The following is a 27,555-nucleotide window of genomic DNA, read 5'->3' as shown; positions in this document are numbered from 1 at the left end:
CATAAAATATCTTTTCATCTGTCACATTTTTTTGGGCAAAACATCAGAGCTTTGAGTTGTTGGTTTCAGCCTCACTGCAATGCTTTAGCCAAAAACCATCACCTCATCCAATGAAATTCCTCCCCTTCAGTTTAGTCTGTGAATGAGGTATTATGCATATCCATGGCGACCACCACACTGCAGACGTTTGGAGTTTGCAAAGAAATGAGAATTAAGAATGAAAGAGACGAGGGAGAGGACACACGCGCACACACGCACACACGCACGCACGCACACAAACTCTCTTTTCTCTATTCAGAGTGCCAGAAAGCACAAACATTCCCACGTGATGATGAGTTTCGCTCCCTCCCTCGCGGGGCGGACAATAGCGCGCTGGTGGCGCACCTCCACGCGCACACATTCGTAGAGTGGAGCCCAAACTCGGTCAGGACACAGGTCCGACTTTAGACAACTTTCTACCTTACAGGCACTTTTAGGGATCCGCTTTCTGTGGGGGATACAGTCTCTTTTAGTCGCCTTCTTGCACACAATGGAGGAGTAAACCATTCATTTTTCTTCAAATGGGAATTATTTGCGCGCGTGAAACTTTGGCTCACTTTTCTCCCCAGTGATTGTCAGACGCCCGTTTCGCTCGAAACATGCCGGAGCGAATAAGCATTTCGGACTTTCTGGTCCTGACAAACGAGGATTTGTCTTCGCCGGGGACTTCAAGTTTCCTGTCCAAAATGAGCGACTGTCGGAACACAGTTTCAACCGTGGACGAGGTGAGAGAGGGGGAGGCGGTACAGAGACACACATGCACGTTTTGTCAGTTGTTTACCTGTCCATGTAGCCTAGCATAGCATAGCCTTGCTTTGCACTCACCTGTGGACTAAGCTAGCTTACTTTTGGGAAAGTGAAAGCTTTGCCGTTGGGTGTTTTACAGCACTGTGTAAAATGGACCATTATGTCGTTAAACTGTTTCTGTGAAGTTGTTTCGAAATGAGCACAGAGATAAAGATGAAGACTTTGCCAAATCCCATTCGAAACGCTGTAATAGCTACCTAATGCTAACGGGATACATCAACAGTGGGTCAGGTGCAATGTGTTTTTATGAGCATAAACTCATGTTATTGATGCATACCAGTGGTGTGCAGATTTTGGGGTCACCAGGTGCTCTCTGAGACCCCTGTTAAGGCCATGGGACTAAGATTCTGGTTCTGAACTGGACAATTGGACAGGTCATACGTGGTTTATAACAGTTTAATACAACTGGAGACCCAACACTGATAAATGGCTTCTTTTGGCCCTGCTTGTCAACTTCTCTGTGTGTCCTGCGTGTAGTGGTACTGTCTTCATTAAAAGTCTGGATGTTGGCACTCATGGTTATTCAGTGCAGGCTGTCCTGGTTCAGTAAGGGTTACATGAGGTAATGAAGCACACAGAGAGTTTACTTGGCCTCAGACTGTAAGATGGGACTCAAACAGAACACACACCCACAGCAGACATGCCAGAAATGAGTGTGGTCCTTTTGACAGAGTAAGGTATTGTTTTTGTGAGTGTAAAGCGTGCTTGAAAGCGTGTCTGTTAAGGCCAGTCTCTGCATTTTGTCTGTTTGTACTGGTAATTTGGCTCCAGGCCTATTTGATGTCTGTGTGTGTGTGTGTGTGTGTGTGTGTGTGTATGTGTTTGCGCACGTTTGTTTGTTTGAAATCTATTCTCACAAAACTCCCTGTCGAAGGAGGAAATAGTCGGGCTGCTGTGAATTCTACCAAAAAACTAAAAAAATCGAAGTGTGCACACAAGTTGGTCCTTCCCCGCCTGTCTTCCTTGTAATATAACAGTGTGGTTCAATGTTCTGCTGTAACTGTGACTCTCTGTTTCAGCTAGAGCTCACATCAGTTTCAATCACCATGGGTTTGCTGTTACAAATGGAAAACTGAGGATCCGTTTTCGAAAATGACATGTGGCTGAAGATGTCTATAGTCTATAGTGCAGATGTTCTGACATTTCACTGATATTAGATGATGGAATCCAGTTGATAAATGATTCAGTAACGCACACACAGTCTGTACGAGATGAAAGGTCTTCATTGAGGTCTTCATCCTGGCTAGAAAATGACAGCTGAGCAAAGATGTCCAGGGTTTATAAAGAGTTTAACTCAGCTGCGTAATACTCTTATTAATGACCATGGCTTACTGGAAAGTACATAGCCGGAATAGCTGCTCTGGGGAGGGACATGTTGGAATCCTACACATTTACCCACAGACAGACAGACGGACGCACACACAGATGTAAATGCAACTGTCCCTTTAAAGATAGATCTATGGTTATTATGTTTAGTCTTCTCAGCAGAGACGGGGCTTGATTAATGGCTGGGGTTAAAGTGTGGGCATGTGTGCGGTTACGGCGTCGGGCAGGGAGACAGAGACACCATTTAGCCCGACACACACTCTGCTGCTTGTTACTGATTATTCCTGATTAGAGGCAACGATAGAGGGAGAAAGACAGGAATAAGGAATGGTTTCATTTGCTGTAACTTAAGCTACAATTGGCTTAGTGTAATTTCCATCCATGCTTTTCTTAGGTACAGATCTAAAGTTTTCTCTCATGTTTAACGTGTTTGTTGTAGGTTGTCCTGCGGCTAAGTATGTCACCGTGCTAGTTAACGTGGTAAATAAGGATCAGATATCAGTTAGTCATGCACTGCTGACAGCAGTCGCCACACACCCTGAGAGCAGGTGAACACACAACCTCGTGAAATAGGCACAAAAAGATCTGTAAAAGACATTGTAGTTTCTCAACATCAGTACACTTATGGGTGGAGCTCATTACCCTCTCCAGAGGGGATGTGTGTGTCCCTTTGTCTGTCTCCACTGAGGGGTGGGTTGTCTCCACCAATTTCCACAAACACAACCTGTTCTATTAACCTGCACCAGCTTGTTTCCACTGTTTATCTCCGGTCTGCCAACCAACTCACCAAGTAGAGGAAACTGCAGCAGCATCAGCGAGCGACTCCCATCCCCAGTCTCCACTAAATCACTTTCCCATTCATTGTCTGCAGGGTTGCATTACACAGACACCACCTTTTAATTAGAGAACCAACACTTAGGGAGTGGACTTGAGCGGGAACGACTCGGGCATGCAAACAGCATCTTAACAAGGCAGCGTCTCTGTTAAGTCTAGATTACTGGCTCATTAAAGCAATTTCTAGTGGCATGTAGGTGGAGTGCAGCGTGTCTAGCTCAGTAAAACAAGTGGCCTGTGTAAGGAGAATAAACAGGGTGTAGTTTCAAACCGTGTTGAAAGCAACTGACTGCGTTTTGGCTACATTGTGTGTCAGGAGTCTCAATGAGAGAAAGTATCGCTTCAATCTGAAAAGTGAAATATATGCACTGACATCATTCAGGGTTGCAGACGATTGTCTTGCTGGCAAGTGCTGACTCACCTGTTCGCCTTTAGTCACGCCGTGAGAAAATTTGGCATAACTAATACAAACACACACACACACGTGCATCAGTATGTATCTTCTTTAAACTTGCAGTTATTTAGTTAATCAGATTAGCCAAAAGCACACACAGTTATTCAGTTGGGTTAAACCTTTGTTCTCCATCTTTGTTTTGTTTAATGTTCACACCTATCTTTGTCTCCTTGTCATTTCAGTCTCTGGAGATGGACTACACAACTCTACACAAGATGAAGAAAATGATCAAATCTATACACACTTCTGGACTCTGTAAGTATCAATGGCTCACATAATATAGTGTCATTCACAAAATAACATTACTAGTTCAGCTCAAGGCTCAATTACGAGCTTTTTCCAGAACTTTCAACTGTTGGCGTTAGCTCAGTTGGCTCAGTAGCCAAGTAGCACTTTGAGGTCTTCTGATCCATGTTGGCTTAAAGTTATGCATGAAAGTTCATTCTTGACCTTGGAAATGGTTCTTTGACAAAACAATTTCAACTGGAGGGCCACGAACTAGCTTTCACAAAGCTTCCATCAGCACACGGACCAGGTGATACAGAAGGAAGCTCCACAAAAACCTTCAGTTTGTCAAACTCCTATTTACCAGGTCAAGAATGAACTTCCATCTTGTAAGTTGTAGTGTGTAAATACATTACTACGATACAATATTTGACGAGTTACAAAATCCATGAAGTTGGATGTCTGTCCCTATAAATGAAGCATGTCGAATCTAGCTTTTAAGTAAAGGTCAGCCATTATTATGGCAGCATGAGCTGTTCGTTGTACAAGACTTGAGAGGACATCATGAAGCTCATGTGGGCCGAGGTGTTTATGAGTGAGGCTCCTTGTTATGGGACCAGAGTGCGTGGAATGTTGGCTGATTGTGTTTATATCCACACAGAGTGTAGGGTTTTGTGGTGTGTGTGCGTCTGTGTTAAAGCAAATGGTACGTCTGTATTCAGCAACAACGTGGTGCTACACAGCGACCCAACAGATGCACCGGGTCACTGAGTGAATGTTTTGTTAGTGTGCGTATGTGTCACTGCAGTACGTCACCATAGCTTGCTGCGGATCTATCGGAAGTGAACATGCACAAGATGTGAGTGTTCACCTCAAAAATGTGCGGGAGAAACAGAGGAGCTGCTCAAGTTGTTTTTCTGAGCTCGCTTACGAATCTGCTTCCCATTTTAGTAATTTTTTTTTCTCGTAAAAATGAGTCAGAGAGCCAGCGGCCCAGAATTAATCAACCGTATATGATCCATTGTAGCTGCAGAGTAGTGTTCCGCAGGTGTTCTCCATACGCATTTACTCCACTTCTTTATTTCTTCCTCGTGTCTAGTAATATGACCATGGCGCCCCCCCCCCCCCCCTTCTGTCATTATGTTGTTGAACCCCTAAATCAGTCCTGATGTTTATCGACCGTCTGACTCACCACGCATACGGACACAGTTGTACGCCCTCTCCTCCCCCACGCTAGTCTGATGGTTCGTTACTCTGTCACACATGCTAAACGCACGCACACACACACACACACACACACATGGTGAGACGTTCTCTTCTTTCGATCTCTATTCCCATAAACCCGCTAAGTACCACTTCTCTGCCAAGATGCTGTGGCCTGCAAGTCTGTGTGTGTTCTGGCAGAGGGGTCAGGGAGTTGAGTTGCTCCGCTGGTATCTTTTCTGAAGGTCGGCTGTAAGATCATCCCCCTCAGCTCCTATGTGACTCAGTGGTGTGTTTGTTTGATAGGTGCATGTATGTTGTTTGTTGTATATTATCTTTTATGCAGCCGTGGAGTCTCAGTTCTTCTGCTTCCCCTTAATTTTGTCTCTTCCATCCTGCAGCGTGTCTGCATACATAATTCACAATTTTTTTTTGTGTCATCCTAAATGTTTCAGTTTTGTTTTAACTAGTTAACACAACGGAGTCAGTCTGTCTCCCAGACATTTGTCTTGAGGTCGAAACTGGAGCAGAAGAGATGACCCTACTAGACTTCCTGCTTATTTCTGCTTTTGTCTGTTTAGTCTGCGTCGGACACTTCTGCAGATGTCTGGGTCATATGTGTCTTTACCACTTCCTTAAATTGTTATCCACAACGATAATTCAATTATTGCATTTTTGCCTTAATGTTGGGGGTTTTCCAAAGTCATCTGATATGATTTCCACAGGGCTTGAATTGCAACTTGTGTTTATTTGATGTCCTCATCTAAGCCTCACTTTAAAATAGCTTTGGGGTAAAACTTAATGTAGTGAAATGTAAACCAATGTGGTGGCAGCTGGAGCCCAGAGTCTTTTCCATCAGCCCCTTTTCCACATAAATTAAACGGACTGAGAGCACTCTAAGGTCAGTGACCTATAAGCCCCAGAGAAGCATGGGTCCCGATATGTTTCCCTGTCTGATGGGTAGAAACCAGTACTAATTTATCCCACATGCTTGTTATAATACTGCAAGTCAATCTGCCTTCTTAAGATTTTCCCGACATGTAACTCAACTCTGAGTCACCTTTAGCTGTCGACGTCTGAGTTACTTTATGTGCTTGTTTTTCAGCCCACGTGGACAACAAGGAGCAGTATGTCGAGGTGCTGGAGAACCTGGGGAATAGCCACCTGACCCAGGACAACAACGAGGTCTCCACAGGGTTCCTCAACCTGGCTGTGTTTACCAGAGAGGTGACAGCCCTCTTCAAAAATCTGGTGAGGAAAGAGGAGATGAGTGTGGAGGAAAAAGGGGAAGGGAAAGGAGAGGCTTCCTCAAATTAGCTTTACTAGAGAGTTCAAACCACACGTCCAAAATCTAGGAGGACTGAGGGAGCAGGGATGGAAATAAAGAAAAGAATGTAGCAGCATGTGAAAGTACCTCAGATCTCTCCTTGTGCGTGCACCCGCAACAGTAAAGAGGTTTTCAACAGCTGCGTGATCGCGCCTCCTTGACTCCAGAAACTGGGGCCGTCCGGAACCCTCCCACTGATAGCTTCTATGGCGATGATAATTCATCCCAGACCTCCACGTGTGTGTCAACACACACCGGCTCACACACACTCCCTCCAATGTGTCAATCAAGGCCTCACAGGGGAGACTGGGTCTTACACACACTGGTTGTGCAAAATCAACCTGAGCTTGTCCCTTAATGACATGCATGTGTGATTGCATGTTTGTCCCGAAGCCTGTCATGATGATTACGTTTTCGGCTTATCGTACAATAAGTTGACACAAACTTGGTCTTTTTTTTTATGTGAAAGACTTATTGTACAATACATGGACATGACCGCGATCCTTTTTACATTTTCTACGAATGGTACTATATATGGATATGACCGCGATCCGTTTGTTTACATAAGAATGTCACCAACATTTTAGCCACATGATGCCAGAATAAACTGCAGGGTTTTCCCTGCCATTATAAGACATTGGGCGTTATTGTTAATCAAGCCTGAGAGTCCATATTCCAAATTCAATGTCTGAATATTTTTAAGAATTTAAAGTTCATTGCTCTTTTACTTGCATATTTACGTATCATTATATCAGTGGCATAAAATGGTCTTAAAGTACCAATAATATCGTTAATCGCAATTATTTTTGAAACAATATGTGATCCAACAAAAGTAGTTATTGTGACAGGCCGACTTGTCCCACTGTTCATGCAGGCATGCTTGGATTTATTTGTGTCATGATGTTGACCTGTATTCACCTGTGTCAGAACTCCGTGTATTATCTATTATTTAGCTCAACTTCTGGATGCCAACCAAAACAATGTTACCAGCCTCCAGGCCTCTGTGTCAATATATGAAGGTCAGCTCTGCAGTGCGGAAGCGGTTGGACATTATTTATGTTAATAGCAGGGTGCAGCTAATCCTCCTGGATACTAACATGGTTAACAGGATACTGCTGGGCTGGAGATGAATGAATGAATGCATGTAGCCGTGCTGCATGCAGTGAAGATGTGATGTATTTCTATGGGGGGGGGGGGGGGGTTTGTGGTAATTATGAATTACTGTAGAGAGCAACCTGTCGGGGTTATGCTGGTTGTTTTGTGACTCATTCTCCCCAGAGCCACTATAGACTCAGGTCAGATCACAAACGGCAATAAATGTCATTGCGTCATGCTCCCACTTGGATCGAAAATCTTAATGATGTAGATTATCGACCAGTGTTTTTTTTTTTTTTCATGAATTACTAGCTCAAAATGACTCACCATGTTTTTGAATTATCCACACTTATTCCCAGAAATGGGGGTCCATAGGGAGATATGAGTGTGTAATACTGTGTGTGTATATGTGTGTTTGCTCATACTGTAAGAGACAAGGGCCTCCTGTAACATGATGTGGAATATTTTAACTTCTTTGCTTATTTGCTTTTTACCTGTTGCAGGTGCAGAACCTCAACAACATCATGGCGTTTCCTTTGGAAAATGTGCTGAAGTCAGAACTCCGGGACAGCCGACTAGTGAGTCTAGATTTTATTACAAATGTATTAAATAGTAATAAACTGCTGGCTAAACTGTTATACGCATACTTGTGTTAGAACAGTGATAGAACACCTGTGTAAACAACACCAAGCAGTCTATTTTCCTTTCACTCAGCTACAGACCAATACTTTAAGCAAATTATATCATTTATCTGTAAAGTGGACATTAGCGGTAGATTCCAGAATTCTGGCAAAATAACCATATCTGGTCTTTAATTGAAATGATATTAAATCAAGTTATTATCAAGCTCTACAGTGAATAAAAGGAACAACTTTCAAGACAGCACCCCTGTTGGTGTTATTGTAATGTGGGGCTTTTCTGCAGCTCAGGAATACAGTCTGCGTTTGTTGATGTTGACTTTACTGTCATCACAATGTAAAATCAGTTTCAGGGTGGATTTCCTCATAAAGCAGGTAATCCTCTCTGTCTCTGCCGTAGACGCAGCTCAGCCTGCTAAGATATTGGGTAAGATGCGGCTGTTTATGCAGATTAATGAGTAAGACTAAGCTACGTTCCGATACTGAACCGATCTGTCTTGCTCAGTATTTGTCCCTTTTTATTTGCCTCGCCGACAGACTAGTGAGTAATAACAAGCTAATGCTTTAGTAAGCTCCTGTCACTGCCCTGTCTTTGAAACAGCTGATTTGACGGCTGAACATTGCTTCACTATAACTGCCAAGGGAGACAAAGTGCTACTGGAATCTTGTTCAGCCAGATAGCAGACTAGTTAGCATAATGTGAGTGATCATGTGTCTGTGCATTACCTGTCTGGCTCTATCCAGATCTACGCAGATAATAACCAGTTCACCTGACTGTATGTGGACTGCTCACCATTTCATCTCAACGCTCTTCTCTTCTCTGCAGGAGCTTAAGAAACACATGGAGAAGAGCTGGAAGGACTACGACATCAAAATGTAATTAACCATACACTTCATTTGTTACCTCGCAGTCATACGGCGACACATTGTGTGATTATAGTCCACTTCTTCATCTTTAAGCCTGATCGCTTCATGAGAGAAAAGGACTTGAAGCCTCAGACAGATGAGGGGAGTCACCTGGCACGTGTTTTACTGGGTCATAGATGATATAACAGCAGAGGTTAATAGGATAATAGTTCATTCCCCAAGGCCTAGCCTTATTTGATCTCATTCTGACGGTAGGCAGGTGGTGTAAAGTGTTTTATGATGTTGTGAGGAGAGTTCCCCTCTCCCTTTTTTCCCTTCATTCAACTTCCTCTACCTTCTGTCTATGAGGAAGTTGAATGATTAAGAGGGAAAAAAACGCTTAAAAAGTTAATCATTACAGTTGATCAGACAGGTAAAAGAATTGTTAGGTACATGGTGCACATCAATAATGCTCTCACCCTCCCCCCTCTTCCTTCCCTCCCCCATCAGAGGGAAGCTAGAGAAGGAGAGGAAGGAGAAGACCAGGCAGCTGGGTCTGATCAAGACGGAGGGATCAGACGGCAGCGAGGACATGGAGAGAGAGAGAAGGACCTTTCAGCTGCAAATGTGTGAGGTGAGGGATTAGTGCCAGTCCAAATACCAGACCCAGAGACCTTTCCCCTACCTGAAGTGATGGTTTAGTTCACATGGGTGGTCTGCTCTGTGGATTCCATATTCCGTCCATGGTCCACTGCATGGCCAGGGTCAATCCGCCTTTTTCTCCGGTAATTCCTATGATGGAAAAAACATGTTTTAGAAAGACGTACGTGAGTTGTTTGCGTCTTGCAGAGTTCCAGTAGAGCGTGGTTATACACATTAGAAAGTGCAGTTCAAAGGCAGATGCTTCATGACACCCACCCTTGTCTAATGCTCTGCCAGTGCTGTTACATACAGTCTCAGCTTAGTGTGTCAGTGCACATGTAGCTGGAAAAAGCCCTGAGAAAAAAAAAGCCTAATCCTGACTGAGACCAGCTGTTGAGACAAAGAGGAGAGGCAGGGAAAATGGAATTTGCACTTGTTAACCGCTCGAACCCTCCGTCTCTCTGTCCGTTTGTCCTCCTCTCTTTCACACTGCAGACATAAAAAACACTCTCAAGCACACACAGACGTACACAAAGTAGAGAAACACTTCACTGAGCCTGTCTCTGCTTCAGCTACAAAAAGACAGATTCAGACTTTGGTTTCATGGAGCAGAGAGTGTAGTCATTCCTTCCACACAGAGGACGTGTGCAGGATGAAAATCATTCAGAATAAAGCCTGCTCTATGTGTCTGTGTAGAAGAAGTGTCCTAGAAAGTAAGGAGCTACATATTAATAAGAACACGCTCAAAACAAGATATTTAAGATGTGTGTCCGGCCAGTTAAATGCTTTTAATTCTTTTACATGTGAAGCTGCAGCAGTAGGAGATGTTCTGTTTGCATTAGCAGTAACTTAATACAGCAGTGCCCGAGAATGTCGCCACAGAGACCCAGTTTGTAATACCGCAAATATATAAATATTGCACTCATCCGTGGTCGATAGGCTCAACCTTCAATGTTTCCGTGGAACCATCTGGCCTTTAAAACGGAGAGCTGCCACTTCTGGATCGTTTATTAAAAGTCTTTTGTTTATGCTTTCAGTATCTTTTGAAGATCCAGGAGCTCAAAGTGCGTCAGGGCCCTGATCTTCTCCAGAGCCTCATCAAATATTTCCAGGCCCAGCTCAGGTCAGTCTCAGCCGGTGTCACCTTTACTATTTTTTTACCTTGTTGCCATTTTGTTCTACATTGTGAAAGTGAAATAAGAACCAGCATATTTTCCTGGCCTAAGAAACACATGGATTTGGTTTCAGTGAGGTTCATTCATTTTTCTTTTACATGCTATTATTACTGTTGTTAACCATTAAGCTATTCTAATCATACCAAGAGTTTTATGTGGGAACAGAGTTGCTTACACAGCTTTGGCATGCAATGTTTTGGTCGGTGTGCACTTGGATGTTTGGACTGAAGTATCATCATGACTCAGCATTTGTTCTTTCTCTGTTCTCAGTTTCTTTCAGGATGGGCTGAAGGCTGCAGAGAATCTCGCTCCCTTTATCGAGAAGCTCGCTGCTTCTGTTCACACGGTAAATACACAGAAGCTGCTGCTGGTCTGTCTGTCTACCTGCATCACACCAACCAGTGTGTCAGTCATCTAGTATTGTTATTATCCAGCTTTGTTATGATGTCAGAATGATATTCATCATGATTAAGAGGTCAAAGGTTAGGGTCTGTGGTTACTGCTGTTGCCCTGACTGTCTAAAACTGATGGTTCACAATTTAAAGAACACAACACGTGAACATACTGTACATATTAATGTTATCATACCCCCGATCCTCCCTCACACTTGTGTTGTTTTCTTCATTTGTCAGCTGTTTCTCAGTCACAGTAGGTACTGCTTCTTAAACACAGTTTAAGAAGCAGTAAAGCTTTCACTGCAAATCACAATGTGTTTTAGTACCTCCTATAGCACTTCTTCTCTGTTACTCTCTCACCACAGCCAAAGCCTCCGTCTCTCCCCCTCCTCCCCCCCAGCTGAACCCACAGGCAGAGACTCTTATTGCAGCCTATTCCAAGAAATGCTTCCCCCAATTTCCAAAAGATGAAACAGAAAGCATCCCTTATTTTCATTCCTTCCCTGATGCGCACCTATTTCTCCAACCACTCCGTCGGGTTTCCAGTCCCTTTTCTGGAGAGAGCCCTGGAAACAGACTAAACTGTGACACTAAGGACGTTGGTGGTTTTTCTGGTTCTGCATAAGCGGAACAGAGACCCGCTCAGGCATGCCAGACCTCAGCATTAAGAAGGAAATTCAGACCCGGATCTATGCTATGGCTCCCTGGAAAAATGCTGAAATATTTCAGTTAAACAGACTTATGTACCATGAAAGACTGGTCAGTCTGCTGCTGCTTTAATACAAAATGCACAACCTCCTAGGACGACGCACCCCAGTACTGAGCTCTGTTCTGCATTATTTGGGCCATTACACAAAGCTCTGATGTCATTCCACACCCAATTCTTGGAACAAATGAAAAAAACAACAACACGGGATATGATAAAACACAAAAACATGTTCTTCCAATTATTTTCTTTATTTTTGCAATTGAATAAACTGACTTTTGTGGTGTGTGTTTTTAGGTGCGCCTGGACCAGGACGAGGAGGTAAAACAACTCACTCAGTTGAGGGATTCTCTCAGATTACTTCTGCAAGTGGAGGGGAAAGAGGTATGCTTTTTATATAATGTCTCTTTGCTATACGCATTATATATAAAGTACCTTACATTTGCAGATTCAATATCTTCAGTTGTACTGTTTCAACATAGAAACAAGATGTGGGCTCTTAAATGTCCAGCGGCAGACGGCTTTAATTGCGAGTTGATGCTATCGGATTACTCTGTATTGCCACACTTGTTTTAGATTTTCAGAGCTGGCCTCATGCTTTTGAAGTAAAGTCCTAAATCTCTGTTTGTATCCTAGGAGTATCTGAACAGGAAGAACTCTGGCAATGGCTACAGCATCCACCAACCACAGGGCAACAAGAAGTATGGGACAGAGAAATCTGGCTTCCTGCTCAAGAAGAGTGATGGGTGAGTAAAAGCATTGGTTACAGCGTCCCAATGTCACGGCACAGCCAGTTATAATACAAGTATTGTATTAGAATTCAAAACACATGGAACACAAGATGTGAACAAGATCAAAAGGTAAAACCTATAAACGATCATGTAATTTAAGTAATTTAATGTATTGTAGACTCCCAGGTTTACTTTCATGTTAATATTCCAACTAATAATTTTTCAAAGTGATAAACTTTGCTGTTTGAGGGCAGTCGTGAACAGAAAGCAAGTAAGGCATGGAGAGAGAGAGAGAAGGGGGGTTTTCAGACTTTGTCTACCCCACCTGGTCCTCATTATTGTGAGATGAAGATCCGTGCAGGGGCCCCTCCTGTGAAACTTATTGGCAGACTCGCCAACTGAACGGATCCAGCTTTTGCATCATGCACACACACACACACACACACGCACACACACACAGAGCTCGATTACAGTAAGATAAGGAGAGGGGATGTGGTTCAGAAGGGTGAATGGGAGACGAGGGAGAGCAATCCTTCCTCAGGCCACTGACAAAACAGAACGCGTTCTCAGCAAGATAATGAAAACAACAGTGAAGTGCTGTAAACAGGAGTTAGCTTGGCCAGCACAGTGTGTAGATCACCAGTATGCAAGTGTTAAGTTAACACTTTTATCTCTTAATGTGCTGCACAGAAATCCTTCAGGTTGATGATGTTACTTCAGTAGTTTGTGTTTAAAATCAGTACATTCTTTTTCTCAGATTTGTTTTTTCTCTCCCTTTGGCGTGTCATCCAGCAGGATCAGGAAGGTTTGGCAGAAGAGGAAGTGTGGAGTGAAATTTGGCTGCCTGACAATTTCTCACAGTACGGTGAGGATGACTGGGCTGAACTGCCACCAAGCATTCCGCTTCAGATCAAAGTGTAATCTGAAATCTGTCCAATTCTCCACTTCGCGCTCACATTATCGCCTGTGTCTATCTTCAGATCAATCGACCGCCAGCCAAGCTGAACCTACTGACCTGTCAGGTGCGCCCGAACCCAGAGGACAGGAGGACCTTTGACCTGGTCACTCGTAGGTTCATTCCTAACTTTGGACCCGGAAGACTTTACCCTCCACATATCATCATGAAAGACTCTTTAAGAGTCACGTGCAGTGCAGCTGTGTGGACGCTTGCCTATCTGGTCCCCACATTGATAGAAACTGGGACCAGACACATTTTATATGGGATGGATGCCAGAGATGATTTATGATTAATGTACTGTTGTGACGTGACAAAGGGGTGATTGTGTGCTTGTTTTATGCCATTTCTATTTCTAACTCTTCTGTTGATTCTTTTTTTTTTTTCTTCTAAAGATCCACTGATAACATCTAACCACTGATTCTCTTCCTCCCTAGATAATAGGACGTACCGTTTCCAGGCAGAAGACGAGCAGGAATGTACGATGTAAGTGTTGAAACTACTGTAACCTGCTGATGTTATTCACTTTCTTACCTCTTGTGTTTTGTCTTTGTCTAAACAAGTTGTTACACGTCATGCACCTTTTTTTATTTGAGCTCATGTCTTTGTAGGAAAGACGCACTTGAAGAGAAGGCCGAGAAGTGTACTAAATATCATAATACAGAAAGATAAAGATTGTATTTATTCTGATGATGTATGCAGGGCTGACAATACCCCAAAAAGGGAGAGAAACTAAATGAAGCAGAAAGAAAGCGCTGTCCTCTAGGAGCCCACTGGCCCAGCTGGTTTTGGGTGGGACTTCTCTTTGCAGCCACAGACAGCGAGCAAGGGGACTTTGTTGTTTTGTGATGTGGGGATTGAGGGGAGTGCATGGGGGGGGGGCGGTTCTGTCCCTTACCCTTCCCTTGTGTGTGGGCCTCCGGGCAGATTCTTTGATGTGATGTGTGAGTTGAGGGAGATGGAAATGGTTTGAAGGGAATTGAAGAACCTTCATAAAGAACGTGTGATTCAGTTTGAGTCCGGGTGGTAGAGAACTCATGAAAGTGAGAGTGATGATGACTAATCACTAGAGTGCAAAAGCAAAAACACATGGTGGACTACTTTTGATCTTCTAGGGGAAAAGACTGAAATGATCAATGCTTTGGTTTTCCCTCCAAGTGAGCAGTTACAAAATGTGGAATTTGGGGGAAAAACAACATTTTGCATCTTTTATTAACTTCTTGTTTTCTGTATGTCTGTGCCCCTGTACTTAAGTTGGGTGTCAGTGCTACAGAACAGTAAGGAGGAGGCCCTTAACACAGCGTTGGTAGGCGACCAGCTCCACCTCCAGGACAGCGGGCTCCAGGAACTCTCCCGAAGCATCATCGGCGAGCTCCGACACATGCCTGGCAACGAGGCCTGCACCGACTGTGGAGCGCCAGGTCAGCCGGTCTATGTTGTTGAAGATCATTGTAGAAGCAAATCACTCACCAGTTTAATGCAATATTCATAAACAACATTTATCAATTCAAGCTGTGTTAATGGGTTTCACAGTCTCTTGACTTCTTTGTGTCTGTGTATCTCAGATCCAACATGGCTGTCGACCAATTTGGGCATCCTGACCTGTATAGAGTGCTCTGGCATCCACAGAGAGCTGGGTGTCCACTACTCCAGGATCCAGTCACTCACCCTGGACCTCCTGAGCACCTCTGAGCTTCTGGTACTAAATACAGCCACGGAAACAAACTTTTCACACAAAAACAGACACAATCCATTTTTGTATTGTCAGGATTTACTAATTAGACTTTATGTTAACGTCTGCTTTTCATTGAAATGCTTTAATATCACATCTTTGTGGCTGCATTGTGTGTCCCTTCAGTTGGCTGTCAGTATTGGCAACACCAGATTCAATGACATCATGGAGGCGGGCCTTCCAGATGACTCTGTCAAACCATTGCCACAAAGTGACATGTGAGTCCCCGATTTCTGTTGAACTAACAATCTGATTGTTCAAAAGGAATAAAAGACAATTCAGTGATCTATATCTTTTGTATTTTTTCATTAAAACGTGTTAATTTAACAACTAGGAACGCCAGAAAGGAGTACATTGTGGCGAAGTACGCCGAGCGTCGGTACGTCCTGCGCAGAGAAGAAACAGACCCCGGCCGGCTGTACGATGCTGTGAGGAGTCACAACCTCACTTCTCTTCTACAGCTCTACGCTGAGGGCGCGGACATTTCCAAACCGCTCACACTGAGCGATGGACAGGTGAGGATAATTTACAGCCACCAGTGGATTTCAAACTCCAGCTTTTCTCCCCGACATGGGTCCCGTTAGTGTGGGAATGTGTGTAGTAAATCCTTACAATCTCTTGACACATTTAAACTCCCACAGATGTCATGCATGTGTGATGAATGGCCGCTGCATCCTGACCAGGCCGCCCACCGGGCTTGTTTACAGCTCCACATACATTGGTGCAATGTTTCTAACATGTTCATGTCACTTTAGGACTTTGAAGGAAATGGCTTAAAATAGAATCAAGTGTTACAAAAGGCCACAACATTCAGACTGTAGGAGGTGTGTGGATATTTACAGTATGTGAAATATGTGTTAATTGTCCTCTTGTGTGGGTGGGTAAATCACAGGCCCTCCCATCTCTTCTGGCCTCTAATTCAATCTTCCCCTTTTTTTCTCTCTCTTCATCCACTTGTCTCGTTTTCCCCCGCCGCTGCTCGTCTTCTTGTCTTTAATCACATTCCACCCTGCCTGTCATACACTTCCTGCTCCGCATAAGCAGTATGTAACACTGCTGACTCCACCGTGTGCGTATAAGTGTGTTTGTTTATTTTGGTTGGCCCTCGTTTATTATTTCAGCTTTAAGGTCAGAGCTCACGTCTCTTGAGGAAAAAGTGAGACGAGCTCATTGAATTTACGCAGGCACTTCTCTTCCTCTCCTGCCCCTCCTTTTGCACTTCACATAAACAGATAACACTTAAAGCTCTCGGCATGGTGTCACTTTTTAACACGCAAACACAAATGAGTTCTTTGTGTCAGGGTCAGGCATTGGCTCCTCTGGTAATCTAGTTGCATATCTTTAGACTCGATTATCAGAAACAAAATGCAGCCACTTGGTGTACTGACTTAGGAACCTTTTCTGAGGGTCAACAGTTTGGCCTCATTGGTGCTTTCTTCTTCCTGTTTAAGGGGATCAAAGAGACTGCTCTTCATCTCGCGGTGCGTCTGGAGGAAAGAAGCTCTCTGGCACTTGTGGATTTCCTCTGCCAGAATAGGTCAGACACTGACAAGTAGTCATGAATGATTTGCATCTCCTTTGCATGAAGAGGATTACGCGCTTTAATCAGTAGTGTACATTAGTGACATCTAACACCATCTGCCTGTACTGTCTGTTCCCTCTACAGCAACTGTCTGGAGAAGAGAACAGCAGAAGGAAACACAGCTCTTCACTACAGCGTCCTGCATCACAAGCCCGAGTCTCTCAAGTTACTGCTCAAAGCAAAGGCAGCCCTACAAACGGGTAACTCTTTTTTTGACTCTATTTTTCTTTCACCTAGTGTAATCAATAAATACTGAAACCATTTTCTTCATTCAAATGTCCTATAGTGAACTCTGCAGGAGAAACAGCCCTTGATATTGCACGGAAGCTGCAGCATGCACAGTGTGTCGAGCTGGTGAGACCCCCCTCTCTCTTTTTTTTTTTTTTTTTTTGTATTTTTATTGTAAGACACACACACACACAGTAAGGAGGTAAATTCAACTGAGGAATCAAGTTGCAACATTGAGATTTCTACCCGAAACCCAACACCAGAAACAAAACAAGACAACTTCCACAGCTGGAAATACTACCTTGAAATAACTCCCCGTGCAGCAGAGCTATGCTCAGGACTCACTCCCAGGACACGCAATCTTATCCTCATCAGGTCCCAGTGTGTATCACTTATAAACAATTTTCTATTTTCTTACCGGAATTCTGCCCCTCTGAATCAGACCTGCATTGTGTAATATCCTGTTTGATTACGCACAACCTTCTTTTACGAGCTTGTTGTGTTGAGATTATAAAAGGTTACACAAATTCAACCTGTTGGCTGAATTTATTACATTTTTCATGAAGATGGTCTGTTTTTAATATGAAAGCTGCAATGAGGTGTGGGCTGTCTCTGGCCTCAGGACTTTTATTTAATTTAACCGGCTTTGCTCATTCCTAATTGTTTTAATTGTTGTTGAAACATCTGCTGAACCCAATGTCACACTGACATGACTGATCATTGCCAGTCAGGAGGTAGTTAATAGGTCCTCCCAAATTGCAGAAGGATGTGTGATGTATTGTGTTGACATAGATTCACGCCCTGTTCGTCTTTGCCCATTTTCTCTTTTTTCATAATTAGTTTGAAGGTTTGTGCTTCTGTGTGTGTTTTAGTTGGAGCTGGCCCAGAGTGGGAAGTTTAACTCTCAGATCCATGTGGAGTTCATGTGGGAGACACAGTCTCAGGAGTTTTATGACAGCGAGGATGAGCTGGATGAGAGGGTAAGCAACACACACACGCACACGCACACACACACACACACACACTCTCATTACTGGCTTTGACTCTGCCAAAAAAGCATTTTACAGCCTTTTTTTCCGTCTGCAATCTACTCTACTTACGAGAAAAAGGCAATTAAAAGAAATTAAACAAAGAAAGTTCAGGAGAAACTAGAAATGACCTTGTGCTCCTTTCCACTTTCTTCCAGGTGAGCCCGTTACCCAAAAATGGAGGCGGTGGTACTTCCTTTTCCCGCTGGAGTATGGGTAATGGTGCCAGTGGTAATACTGGAAGCAGGCCTTGTCAGACATATGAGAACCTAGAGTTTCTATATGGTAATCCTCCAGCCAACAGCGCCCCCTCGGGAACATCAATGCCTCCACCACTGCCAGCTAAATCCATCCAGAGAGGTGAGCTACTGCAGCGTACAGTCTTCGGCTTATTTGCATTATAAAAATGCCCCAATTTCATTTTTTGCCAGTTCAACACATTAAGTTTTAGGTAATTTGTTTTTGAGCGAATGAACAACTTAATTAAATGGATGTTTTTATAAACGCGTACGATCTACGCTGTTGCGCTTGTTTTAAATTCTTTACATCGCTTTCCCCCTCCACAGGTTGCTCGGACCCCCAGATATCAGTTACAACAAAGGAAGCCCTACCACGACGTTGCTCTAACCCAGCCTCCCACTCCTCCAGTCCCCAGACACAGGCGAGACATCAGACCCCTTCATCCAACACAGAAGGCCAAGGGGCGAGACCACCTAGGTCTCCCAAAGGACCGGGAGCTCTGCTCAAGGCACAGAGGCTGACTTGGGATGGCCAGCCTGGTGCTCAAGGCAGTGTCACGCCAACATCCTCTCAGAGTCACATAGGGCCCGTCAGGTGAGACAGCGCTGCTAGGATGTGATAACACGTTTCTGTCCACACAATAGTATCCGGTGTAAAGAAGGCCATGATGCCATGTCTAATGACAAAAACTGAAATATCACTATTTACTGTCCTTATCTTTACTACTACACAGCCTTATACAAGTTTCTAGCTGTCCTCTGTTTTGTCATGTTAAAAAGCAACTCTATATGATAAAGGCCTCGTTCGATCACAGATATTTCATGACTTCTCCACCCTTCCAGTTCAGAGAAGACCACTTCATATCGTCGGGCCAGCAGTGGAGCAGGCAGCCAAGGGAAATGTGGCGCGTTGTCTCCAAGTTGTGTGGGCAGCCAGGAGGAGCTGTACTGCAGCTTAGTGGGGAACAGTCCCGGCCTCGCCCCAGCTCCTGCTCCTGCTCCTGCTCCTGCTCCAGCTCCAGCTCCAGCTCCAGCTCCAGCACCACCACCCTCACCTGTAGTGTCTTGTGTCCCACGGCCCCGCAAGAACGCTATGGTAAACATCACATAGAAGCCTCTTTCTGTTGCATTCAGCCTGTAGATCAAGTCCTTCACGTCACAATCTTCAATTTCACCGAACTTTTCTTTTTCCCCCTGGGGAGTATCAGGAAACAGTCTGTGAGATTTCACAGTCGACATAAATCACTGGTAAATATATGACATGTCTCCTTCAGGTTTCTGGCAGCAGGCCACATCAGAAGCGTGTCAGGGCTTTAGTGGACTGCAGAGCAGTCAGTAAAGAGCAGCTGGCCTTTTTCAAAGATGAGGTCATTGTGGTCACGGCCACTAATGACCCCCACTGGTGGGTAAGTGCAACTACAACTTCTTCTACGGTGCCTTGTAGATTTAACAGGAAGGGAAATATATTTCTTAGACTATTCCGAGAATATTACGTCCAAAACTGCACTACAACTATAGGATACTGATCAGTAAGTGGGAGCTTCAATGTACATGTTTACATGTGTGAGTAGTTCAATATTGATAAGTATTGTGTAGCTTTGTATAGTTTGCTTTGCTCATTGTCTTTGTCTTTTCAGCTCTCAGCTTTTTTTTAAAGTGCTCTGTTTATCTCTATCCTAACAGGCTGGTCACATAGAGGGGGACCCATCCAGGAGTGGGACATTTCCTGTCAACTATGTACACAAACTAACAGACTGAAGGGACAGGAAATATGAAATCTACCGTATGGCAACATAACAGAGAAACCGAACCAGCACAGGATGCTTCCTACTGGAAACGTATCGTCATCACACAGAGGACTCATCTATCGGAGAGAGGACAGTGGTTTCTCCTGGATCCATCTCAAACTAGAGGGTTTGAGCATCCTGAGAACATTTCCACATGAGGATATACTAGCCACAAGATACCTCAGGGTGAATGACACTGCCTTAGGAATTTATAACTTTTTTTAACATATACTCATTCTGGAAACCAGCAAGGGAACTGAAGGCTTTCAGAGCCCCATATAAACTCTCATTCCAAGGACAATTCCCCCCCCCCCCCTTCTTGGTTTTTAACTGCAGTTGTCTAAAATCATGAATCACTATTAATAGGTGAGAAGGCATTTGTGGTTGGTGTAGAAACTGCTCTATTATGTCCATTTTAACTATTAACCATCTGCAAAATAATGTAGAATTAAGTTGTCGATACTGATCCAGGATTTGTAACTTGGGTCAAAACTTACCTGCCGGGCAAAACCCCTTTTAAGGCACTTTAAACTCATTGAGAAGAAATCTTCTGAAGAGTTGGCAGGGTGGGTAATGTAAATAGTTTGAGAGCTGCCTGTTAAATCATAGTATAGTGAGACTTTGAGTTGAGGTTTGAACCTGCTCAGGGTCTGTTGCAGCCTGCCTTGGGACTCTTGGGACTCTAAATGAGGCTTTGTGTCTGCCAGTCTGTCTCCAACCTAACGGCAGGCGCCTGGGCAGAGATCTGAAACTTTAGCTCAGCCATCTTGCCTCTGGGCACAGCTCACTGCCTGCGGGGGGGATCCAGTTTCTCCTGACTCCAGGCATCTAGTCTCAGGAGAACCTGGAATAACGACGGTGTGTTTCAGAAAACAAAACAAAAGACTCTGCAGAAATGGCACTTAAAAGAGAGCTTGTTAGCAACAGCACCCCACTGCAGTAATTTGTTCACACACACACTGTGGACACATGTGCGTCACATAAGGTATACATGACACAAGCACACTTGCACTTACATTACACACAGAGCAGCTTCCACGATTTAGGAACCTTTTAAGGAAGAATGGAGAGCTGGGGTAGAGGTTAAACTGCTCCACTTTTTTACATTAGTGACAAATGTAACGCATTTCACAGCTATTACACATGATTTGTTGTACAAACTTGTATATAAATGTCCACTGATGTACAGTATATATCACCTGTTTTCTCAGCTGTTATGCATTATAAAGGATTTTATTATTAGTGTTTTTTATTACAGTCTTAATCCATGTTGGTAATTTGATGTCCTCTGATCTAATGTCTTGTGTCTTCTGTTCTGTTTCATTAGTTGTCTAAATGGCTCTGAGAAAAAAGAAGGGAATAGACACCTCCTCAGTATTCATAGAGGATTCTGTTCAAACACTGACGGTGATCAGTAGAAGCAGACAGGAAGCAGGTGTTCACTTCCTTTGAATCATTTGAGTGTGAAGGTACAGTGCGTAGCATTTTAAGCGATCTATTGGCAGAAATGGTTTTCTTTAGTTTACCACCTGAAAATTAAATTGTGTTTTTGTTACCTTAGAATGAGCCCAGCCATTAATATCTATATCTACATACGGAGCAAGTTCTCTTTACGGACCCAGATAGCATGTTTCTACAGTAGCCCAGAATGGACAAACCAAACACTGGCTCTAGAACGGGCCGTTTGCGTGCTCGGCACACTGGAGAAATTGCAGCTGGTTGCGATCTCCAACCTCAGCGCTAGATGCCACCAGATGCTACACACTAGACCTTCAAACAAACAAGTGTGTTTCCCTGTCACTCTTTCTGCCTCCATTACCTTGTTATAGTGTTGATGTATTAAGCAAACAAATCAGGAGACGGGCATGTTTTCAGATAAATGCAAAGCAGTGAAACTCAGTAGGAACTCTTGTCAATTGTAAACAATAGTGAATTCATTCATATTAGGCAGTCTATTTGTAAATACAAATAACACATGTTTAATAAAGTGCCATACAGTCTTATTGTGTGGTGTTTTTCTGTATCTGTTATGAGTCAAATGGACTAATGTATTGTATCTGTCTTAAAGCCAGAGCACAACTACAGACAAAAGGTACTAAGTCTTTAATCCTCAGCACAAGGACGCATCGCTTAAATTAATAGTGAGTGAGAGCACGTGTAAAACCTACTTCCTAGTAAAAGCTTATAAATGTGCATAATCATTGTGACGGGTCTTTAGTGGCCGTGATAATGTTATGCACACTTAGCTGGATTGTGCAATATGTTATGGTGAATGTTATTCCACATATACTAGTCTTTGATACTCAAAGTTCAATAATTCAAAATCCATAGACTCAAACTCATTTATGAACATTTGGTTACAAATGGACTTGCATTTATAAAGCACCTTTCTAGTCCTCTGACAATTCAAAACACCACATGTCAACATTTACCCCATATACACATTCACATTCATACTCTAGCAGTGTGGTACCTTGTACCTCTTCCATCAATCAGGATCTAATCTTCATATGCTCATTCACATACTCGTACACCAATGGTGCCATAAGACGACTTAAAAACTATTTGATTTTGAAACAAAACGTCATTCTTATTTTGATGCTATTGTCCATTGATATTCTCTCCCAAAAAACTATTACATCCAAGTTCTGGCCTATGGTAAAATAGTATAGTCATCGTACCTTTGTGTAATTCAACTACTCACTTGTGTGAGCAAGGCCTGTCCAAAAAAAAAAGATGGCATTACTCTCAGTGAAACAAGCCTGGACCCTTTGTAAATACATTTTCTCTTCTTGCTACCATTGCTGGCCTCCTCGCAGCTGATTTCCTCCCCTTCTACCCTTTATGCCTTCCTAAATCTAAATCTCTCCCTCTACATCTTTCTTGGCAGTCTTCTCTCGAGTTGTCTGTCCTTCCGGCCTCATTTGTTCTCCATCCGGATGTTGCTTCTGTTCTGATCCTCTGAACCAGAGCCAGGATGATGAAATTCCAACCTGTCACTTACATAACCGGTCACTTCACTAACAGCCAGGATAATAATGCCACGGCTTATTCTGCTCTGCCAGCCGAGTAGCCCATATACACACACACACACACACTCAATTCTCCATTAGGCCTGCCTGTGTGCACTAATGCATACGAGGACTAAAATGTTACTTCTAAAACATACTGTAGTATAAATGCATTCATTCACTAATGCCCTCATCCATTTAATGTATATTCATGCACACATACACTACACAAATATAATTTAACGTAATGTATACATGCTGTGGAATAATCATAATTTTGCCATTTATTTTCTACAAGCAGGTTATATTTAGGACCTCATTGCCACTATATGGTATTATTTATTTGGCATTCTTTGACATTTTATGGCATATTGTACTATGACTTTAGTTTAATTTTTACAACATACTTTTTTATGACTGACTTTTTTTTACATACTATACTGTGACTTTTTATGACTTTTTTTATGAATAATTGTTCATAAAAAGTATTACAAAGTCATGGTATATTGTACCATAAAAAATGTTTGTAATGCAACGACTGTTGCTATGTTGATGTAAGGTGATGCTTTGATTGTATCTGGTGAGACCAAAGGTTATTTTCTGGTCTCAGCTTTATAATGCAGTTCTCTTTTATTCTATTCTGGAATATCATCGTCATCATCATCATATCAGACCATCATAAAAATCATAGAAAAATTCATGCATAGTATGTCCTAAAAGAGAACAGCATATAACACTATGATGACACTTTGACATTTTTTAGCATACTATTCCATGCCTTGTTTATGACTTCTTATGGCAAACTGAACTTTGACTTTTTTATGCATCAGGGTCTGTAATCTCTTTAAATAGAATATCATATAATAGAGGATGATCTAACTTTCTAATACCCTAGATATTCAGATCTGCCTATCTAAAACCCATCTACATCTGTAATGCCTTTCATTGAGTGAGCAAAAACATCAGCTTAATATATCTTCACAAATCCTGGCTCTTGCATTAATGGGTACTTGGAAGTGGGATATATTTCCAGTAATTCTGCCCTTTTTCCGTCTGAACACAGGCTTACCCAACCTCCACTTAACCAAACAATCAGCTGAGAAGAGGCTCTGATGGACAAGCAAATTACTTTAATGTGTGTGACTCTCTTTTTTCCCAGTTTTGCTATTTCCACAGCTTGTGTATGAGTAGTTTACTGCTGATCAGGCACTACACGGCTGTGGGCTGAGGCAAGGTGACCCTAATAATTCCTAGACCTTTCATGCAGCAAAGGATGGAATACTATTTTTAATATCCGACCTGAAACACTTTGTTAGCAGTTTCCAGAAGAATCCCCAAAAGAGAACGTAGCCTATTTAGGATTCTCTCTCCAGTCTGAGGCACGAAAAAACAACAACATTTCATTTGTTTTCTCCATTTATTCTTATGATTCAGCCTATATCTTACAAAACCTGATAATCAAAATGAAATATATCATTTCATATTTACTAGTCTTGTACATTGTAGCTCTGTGGTCAAGTAAATTATAGTGTCAAGAAATTTAATTGTCAGCAAATTTAAGCATTAAACATAGAAGAACATTCATTCTTTTACGGTGCAGCAGAAAGCAAAAGCCTTTTAAGAACCAGTGCGAGTACATCAGGGTTTGGAGACAACTAACTTCCAATACAGCTGATTTTCAATTCAATTTGGAAAGTGTGTTTTCTTTCCTGTGAGTCTCATAACCACAAACCCCTCACAAACATTTAAAATTAAGGCTTTGTAGTTTTGCAGATAGCTGTTGCAAACCAAATTGACTCCAAACCTGCTGCAACTGTTATGCATATAACAGTTGCACACAAGTAAAATTTGACCTTACATTCATAAAATAGAATATACAGCTCTCAATCAACGACAAAAATATCGCCCGAGTGTGAATAAAGATACGAAACACCTAATTTAAGGAAAATGTTCTGTGCTTATTCCACCACAACATGAATACATAATATATCCTACATTTAATAAACAAACACAAAATATTAAAAGAGTCAAAAAGATTAATACAACTGTTATTGGAACTGTGCTTGGCCAGCATTTGTGTCAGTAAAGGGCTGTGGGCACTGTGTTTGTAGTTGGTCGTAGCTTCTAGTTCTTCAAACAGTTATTTGTTTGGGCTTCATGGTTAAAAACCCTCGTATCAAAAGTCATAAATGTAACTTTAAATGTAAGTACAAGGCCCCTGAAATGAATACAAGAGGATGCATTGCCAACCACAGGTTCAAACAAGATAGATGTGATTACACTGTATATTCTGTGTTATGGGAAAGAAAAATACTACAGTTACATTCATTCTGCAGGTGGGCCGAGAGATCTTTGGGAAACGTGGTCTTTTTCAACCATAGAAAAACACAAAAGGTGCAGCCGCACAACAGTGCACAAGTTGTTGTTTTTTCCTCCGCCCAGATGATGTTTAGGTCTGTTATGGTCATGAGTTCAGCTGTTTACCATTGCCTTCATAATCAGTACGATCACCAAAGTATCACTGCCACGCACCAACATTGAATAAGGCATATGAAAAGAAATATATAGGCCAGCTGTATATTCAGTTATAACTCTAGCTATATACATAGGACCATCAATACATGTTTGAGGCCTACTAGACCCGTTTGTTCTGTACAAGCGTTCTGCCAGCAACCGGCTTGGCTGAATATTGTTTGGTATATGGATGTGCACAAAGACGGCAAAAAGTACTTCCCATGGCCATGTGGAATAAAGTTAGTCAATATTCAACGATAAGGTCATCACGGCTATCAGAAATCTGAAAGCTGAAAACGTCAACAGTGACACATAATGAATCTGTAACATTTTCTTTGCTCAAAGGAGTAGCCTACTCCGACAATTTACAACTGCACTTCTTGACAGATGGACGTTTATAGGATCCAGAAAAGATGGACACATTTACCGTTACACTACTGGATACCATCTTTCAACAAACCTCAGTGCATTCTAAATGATCCACTTATTTCAAACTCCTCATGCTTAGTTTGTAATGTAGGTTTTCCTGTTAAAAATCAAGCCTCAAACCCAAGCTGATAACATCTCTATGACAGTAGGGTATTTTTTGTCCCCTCCTGAGGACTCGTCAGAGGACATTTTACAGCAGGTCAGGTAGTACTCGGTAGAAATCAGTAGAGTGCCCCTTTGTGCTCCCAATTAACTTAGACAAACTAATCATTGAAGCCCTTATAGTCCAATTCAAAAATAGCCAAAAGCTATTCATTCCGTTTTATTTGCATCAACCTACATTTTTAAACGTGTGCAACTCGTCTTCACGTCCAATTTCATGCATCATGTTTTTATTCTCCCTTTGCTTGCAAGGTCCCTGATACAGGCAGCCTTGGCTCTGAGCAGTATATCAGTGCCCATTTTCTAATGCATCTCAAATGATGCAGTGACATGTCACAATCATGTGAATCTTTGCAACTAAGATGCAATTACAATTTATACTACCCTAAGCTATTATGCAGTCAAACTACGCGCCTCTCTTCTTCGGTGAGATCATTCATGATAGGAGCGCAAACAAAGCACCATCAACGTAGCACACATAGATGGATACTAACATGCACTTACATCGCTATATGTGCTTTGTTCCCCAACGAATGCTGCATCCAGATTGAATACCTGCCTCTCTGCCATAACCTTTGAATGCCAAAAATGGATATCCCTGGTGTATTGGCAGTGCTTTCTACACACACATGTGCAGCTGAAGCAAGGGATTGGTGGAGTATAGCGGAATACAAAAGATAGTCATCATTGCTAATCCAAAGAGAAGAGAAATGGGAGGGAGGAGAGGAATTAGGCCGAAAAAATGAATGTGATCTATAAGTAGAAATCAGGTCACTCGCTGCATATGGGACAATGACACTGCTGTACATGTGAAGACAACATAACAGATTGAGCTCCCAAATGAACCAAACAATACGTTTGGCTTTGACATTCAAACCCTGAATTAACACATTTCGTTCACAAACTGATTACGATACCAGTGAAGATGTTATTGTGCACACGAGACACGAGTGTCATTCTATTGGGCAAAACTGCCATTCTAAATATCTTGCGATTATAACACAATCAGCCAAAAGGTGATGGCCCATCACAGCTTGCCTTGCTAATGCATGCATGGCTTAACTTTAAGTTCCCCCTCGTCGTCAATAAATCAACAGGTTTAACAGCTTTTATCAATAATATTGTTCACTATAAAGACAGTTCATTTATATTTAAATAATTGCAGCAGAAATATTGGCTCCTAAATCCCCGATAGGACCTCTACAGCTGTCTAGTGTTGTTGTAGTTACAGTGCTGTGCTGGATACATTCTGTAGGTTTGTGAAATCAGAATTAGGATAAAGAGATGAGTGGTTGCTAGGTGACTGGATAAAAAGAGGCCACAGGTGGAATCGTCCCAGCTTGAACTCGTCTCCTGCTCCCTCGCTTTTCCTCCAGTATGCTGCCAAAAACAAGGGTTTGTGGTAGTGGTCACAGAGAAGCCAAGGCACGTTTCCTGTGCAAGTC

The 27,555-nt window shown here is 42.6% G+C and overlaps 1 protein-coding gene across 2 annotated transcripts; it reads left to right on the top strand.

Annotated features, from left to right (window-relative positions):
* Positions 1 to 372: 372 nt before the first annotated feature.
* Positions 373 to 23,346, top strand: asap3 (ArfGAP with SH3 domain, ankyrin repeat and PH domain 3). Of its 2 annotated transcripts, none has more exons than XM_031847455.1 (26): positions 373 to 764; positions 3,643 to 3,715; positions 5,994 to 6,139; positions 7,814 to 7,888; positions 8,775 to 8,824; positions 9,305 to 9,428; positions 10,474 to 10,559; positions 10,882 to 10,957; positions 12,010 to 12,096; positions 12,349 to 12,458; positions 13,236 to 13,308; positions 13,424 to 13,511; positions 13,836 to 13,884; positions 14,653 to 14,819; positions 14,964 to 15,097; positions 15,257 to 15,348; positions 15,465 to 15,645; positions 16,582 to 16,667; positions 16,797 to 16,912; positions 16,999 to 17,066; positions 17,813 to 17,920; positions 18,127 to 18,328; positions 18,535 to 18,802; positions 19,051 to 19,303; positions 19,482 to 19,613; positions 19,891 to 23,346. In XM_031847455.1, exons 1-26 carry the CDS (start codon positions 639 to 641, stop codon positions 19,963 to 19,965), a joined length of 3,045 nt encoding a protein of 1,014 aa, XP_031703315.1. In that variant the 5' UTR covers positions 373 to 638; the 3' UTR covers positions 19,966 to 23,346. The 2 variants fall into 2 exon arrangements, with proteins under 2 accessions (XP_031703315.1, XP_031703317.1); XM_031847457.1 differs by having other exon boundaries at positions 13,239 to 13,308; positions 19,891 to 23,345.
* Positions 23,347 to 27,555: the final 4,209 nt, after the last annotated feature.

This window comes from Anarrhichthys ocellatus, unplaced genomic scaffold (genome assembly GCF_004355925.1).
Source record: "Anarrhichthys ocellatus isolate YVR2014 unplaced genomic scaffold, GSC_Weel_1.0 scaffold7, whole genome shotgun sequence".
Taxonomy (NCBI): Eukaryota; Metazoa; Chordata; class Actinopteri; order Perciformes; family Anarhichadidae; genus Anarrhichthys; species Anarrhichthys ocellatus.
Note: the sequence above shows the minus strand (reverse complement) of the source record. Positions and strands in the feature narration are given on the sequence as shown.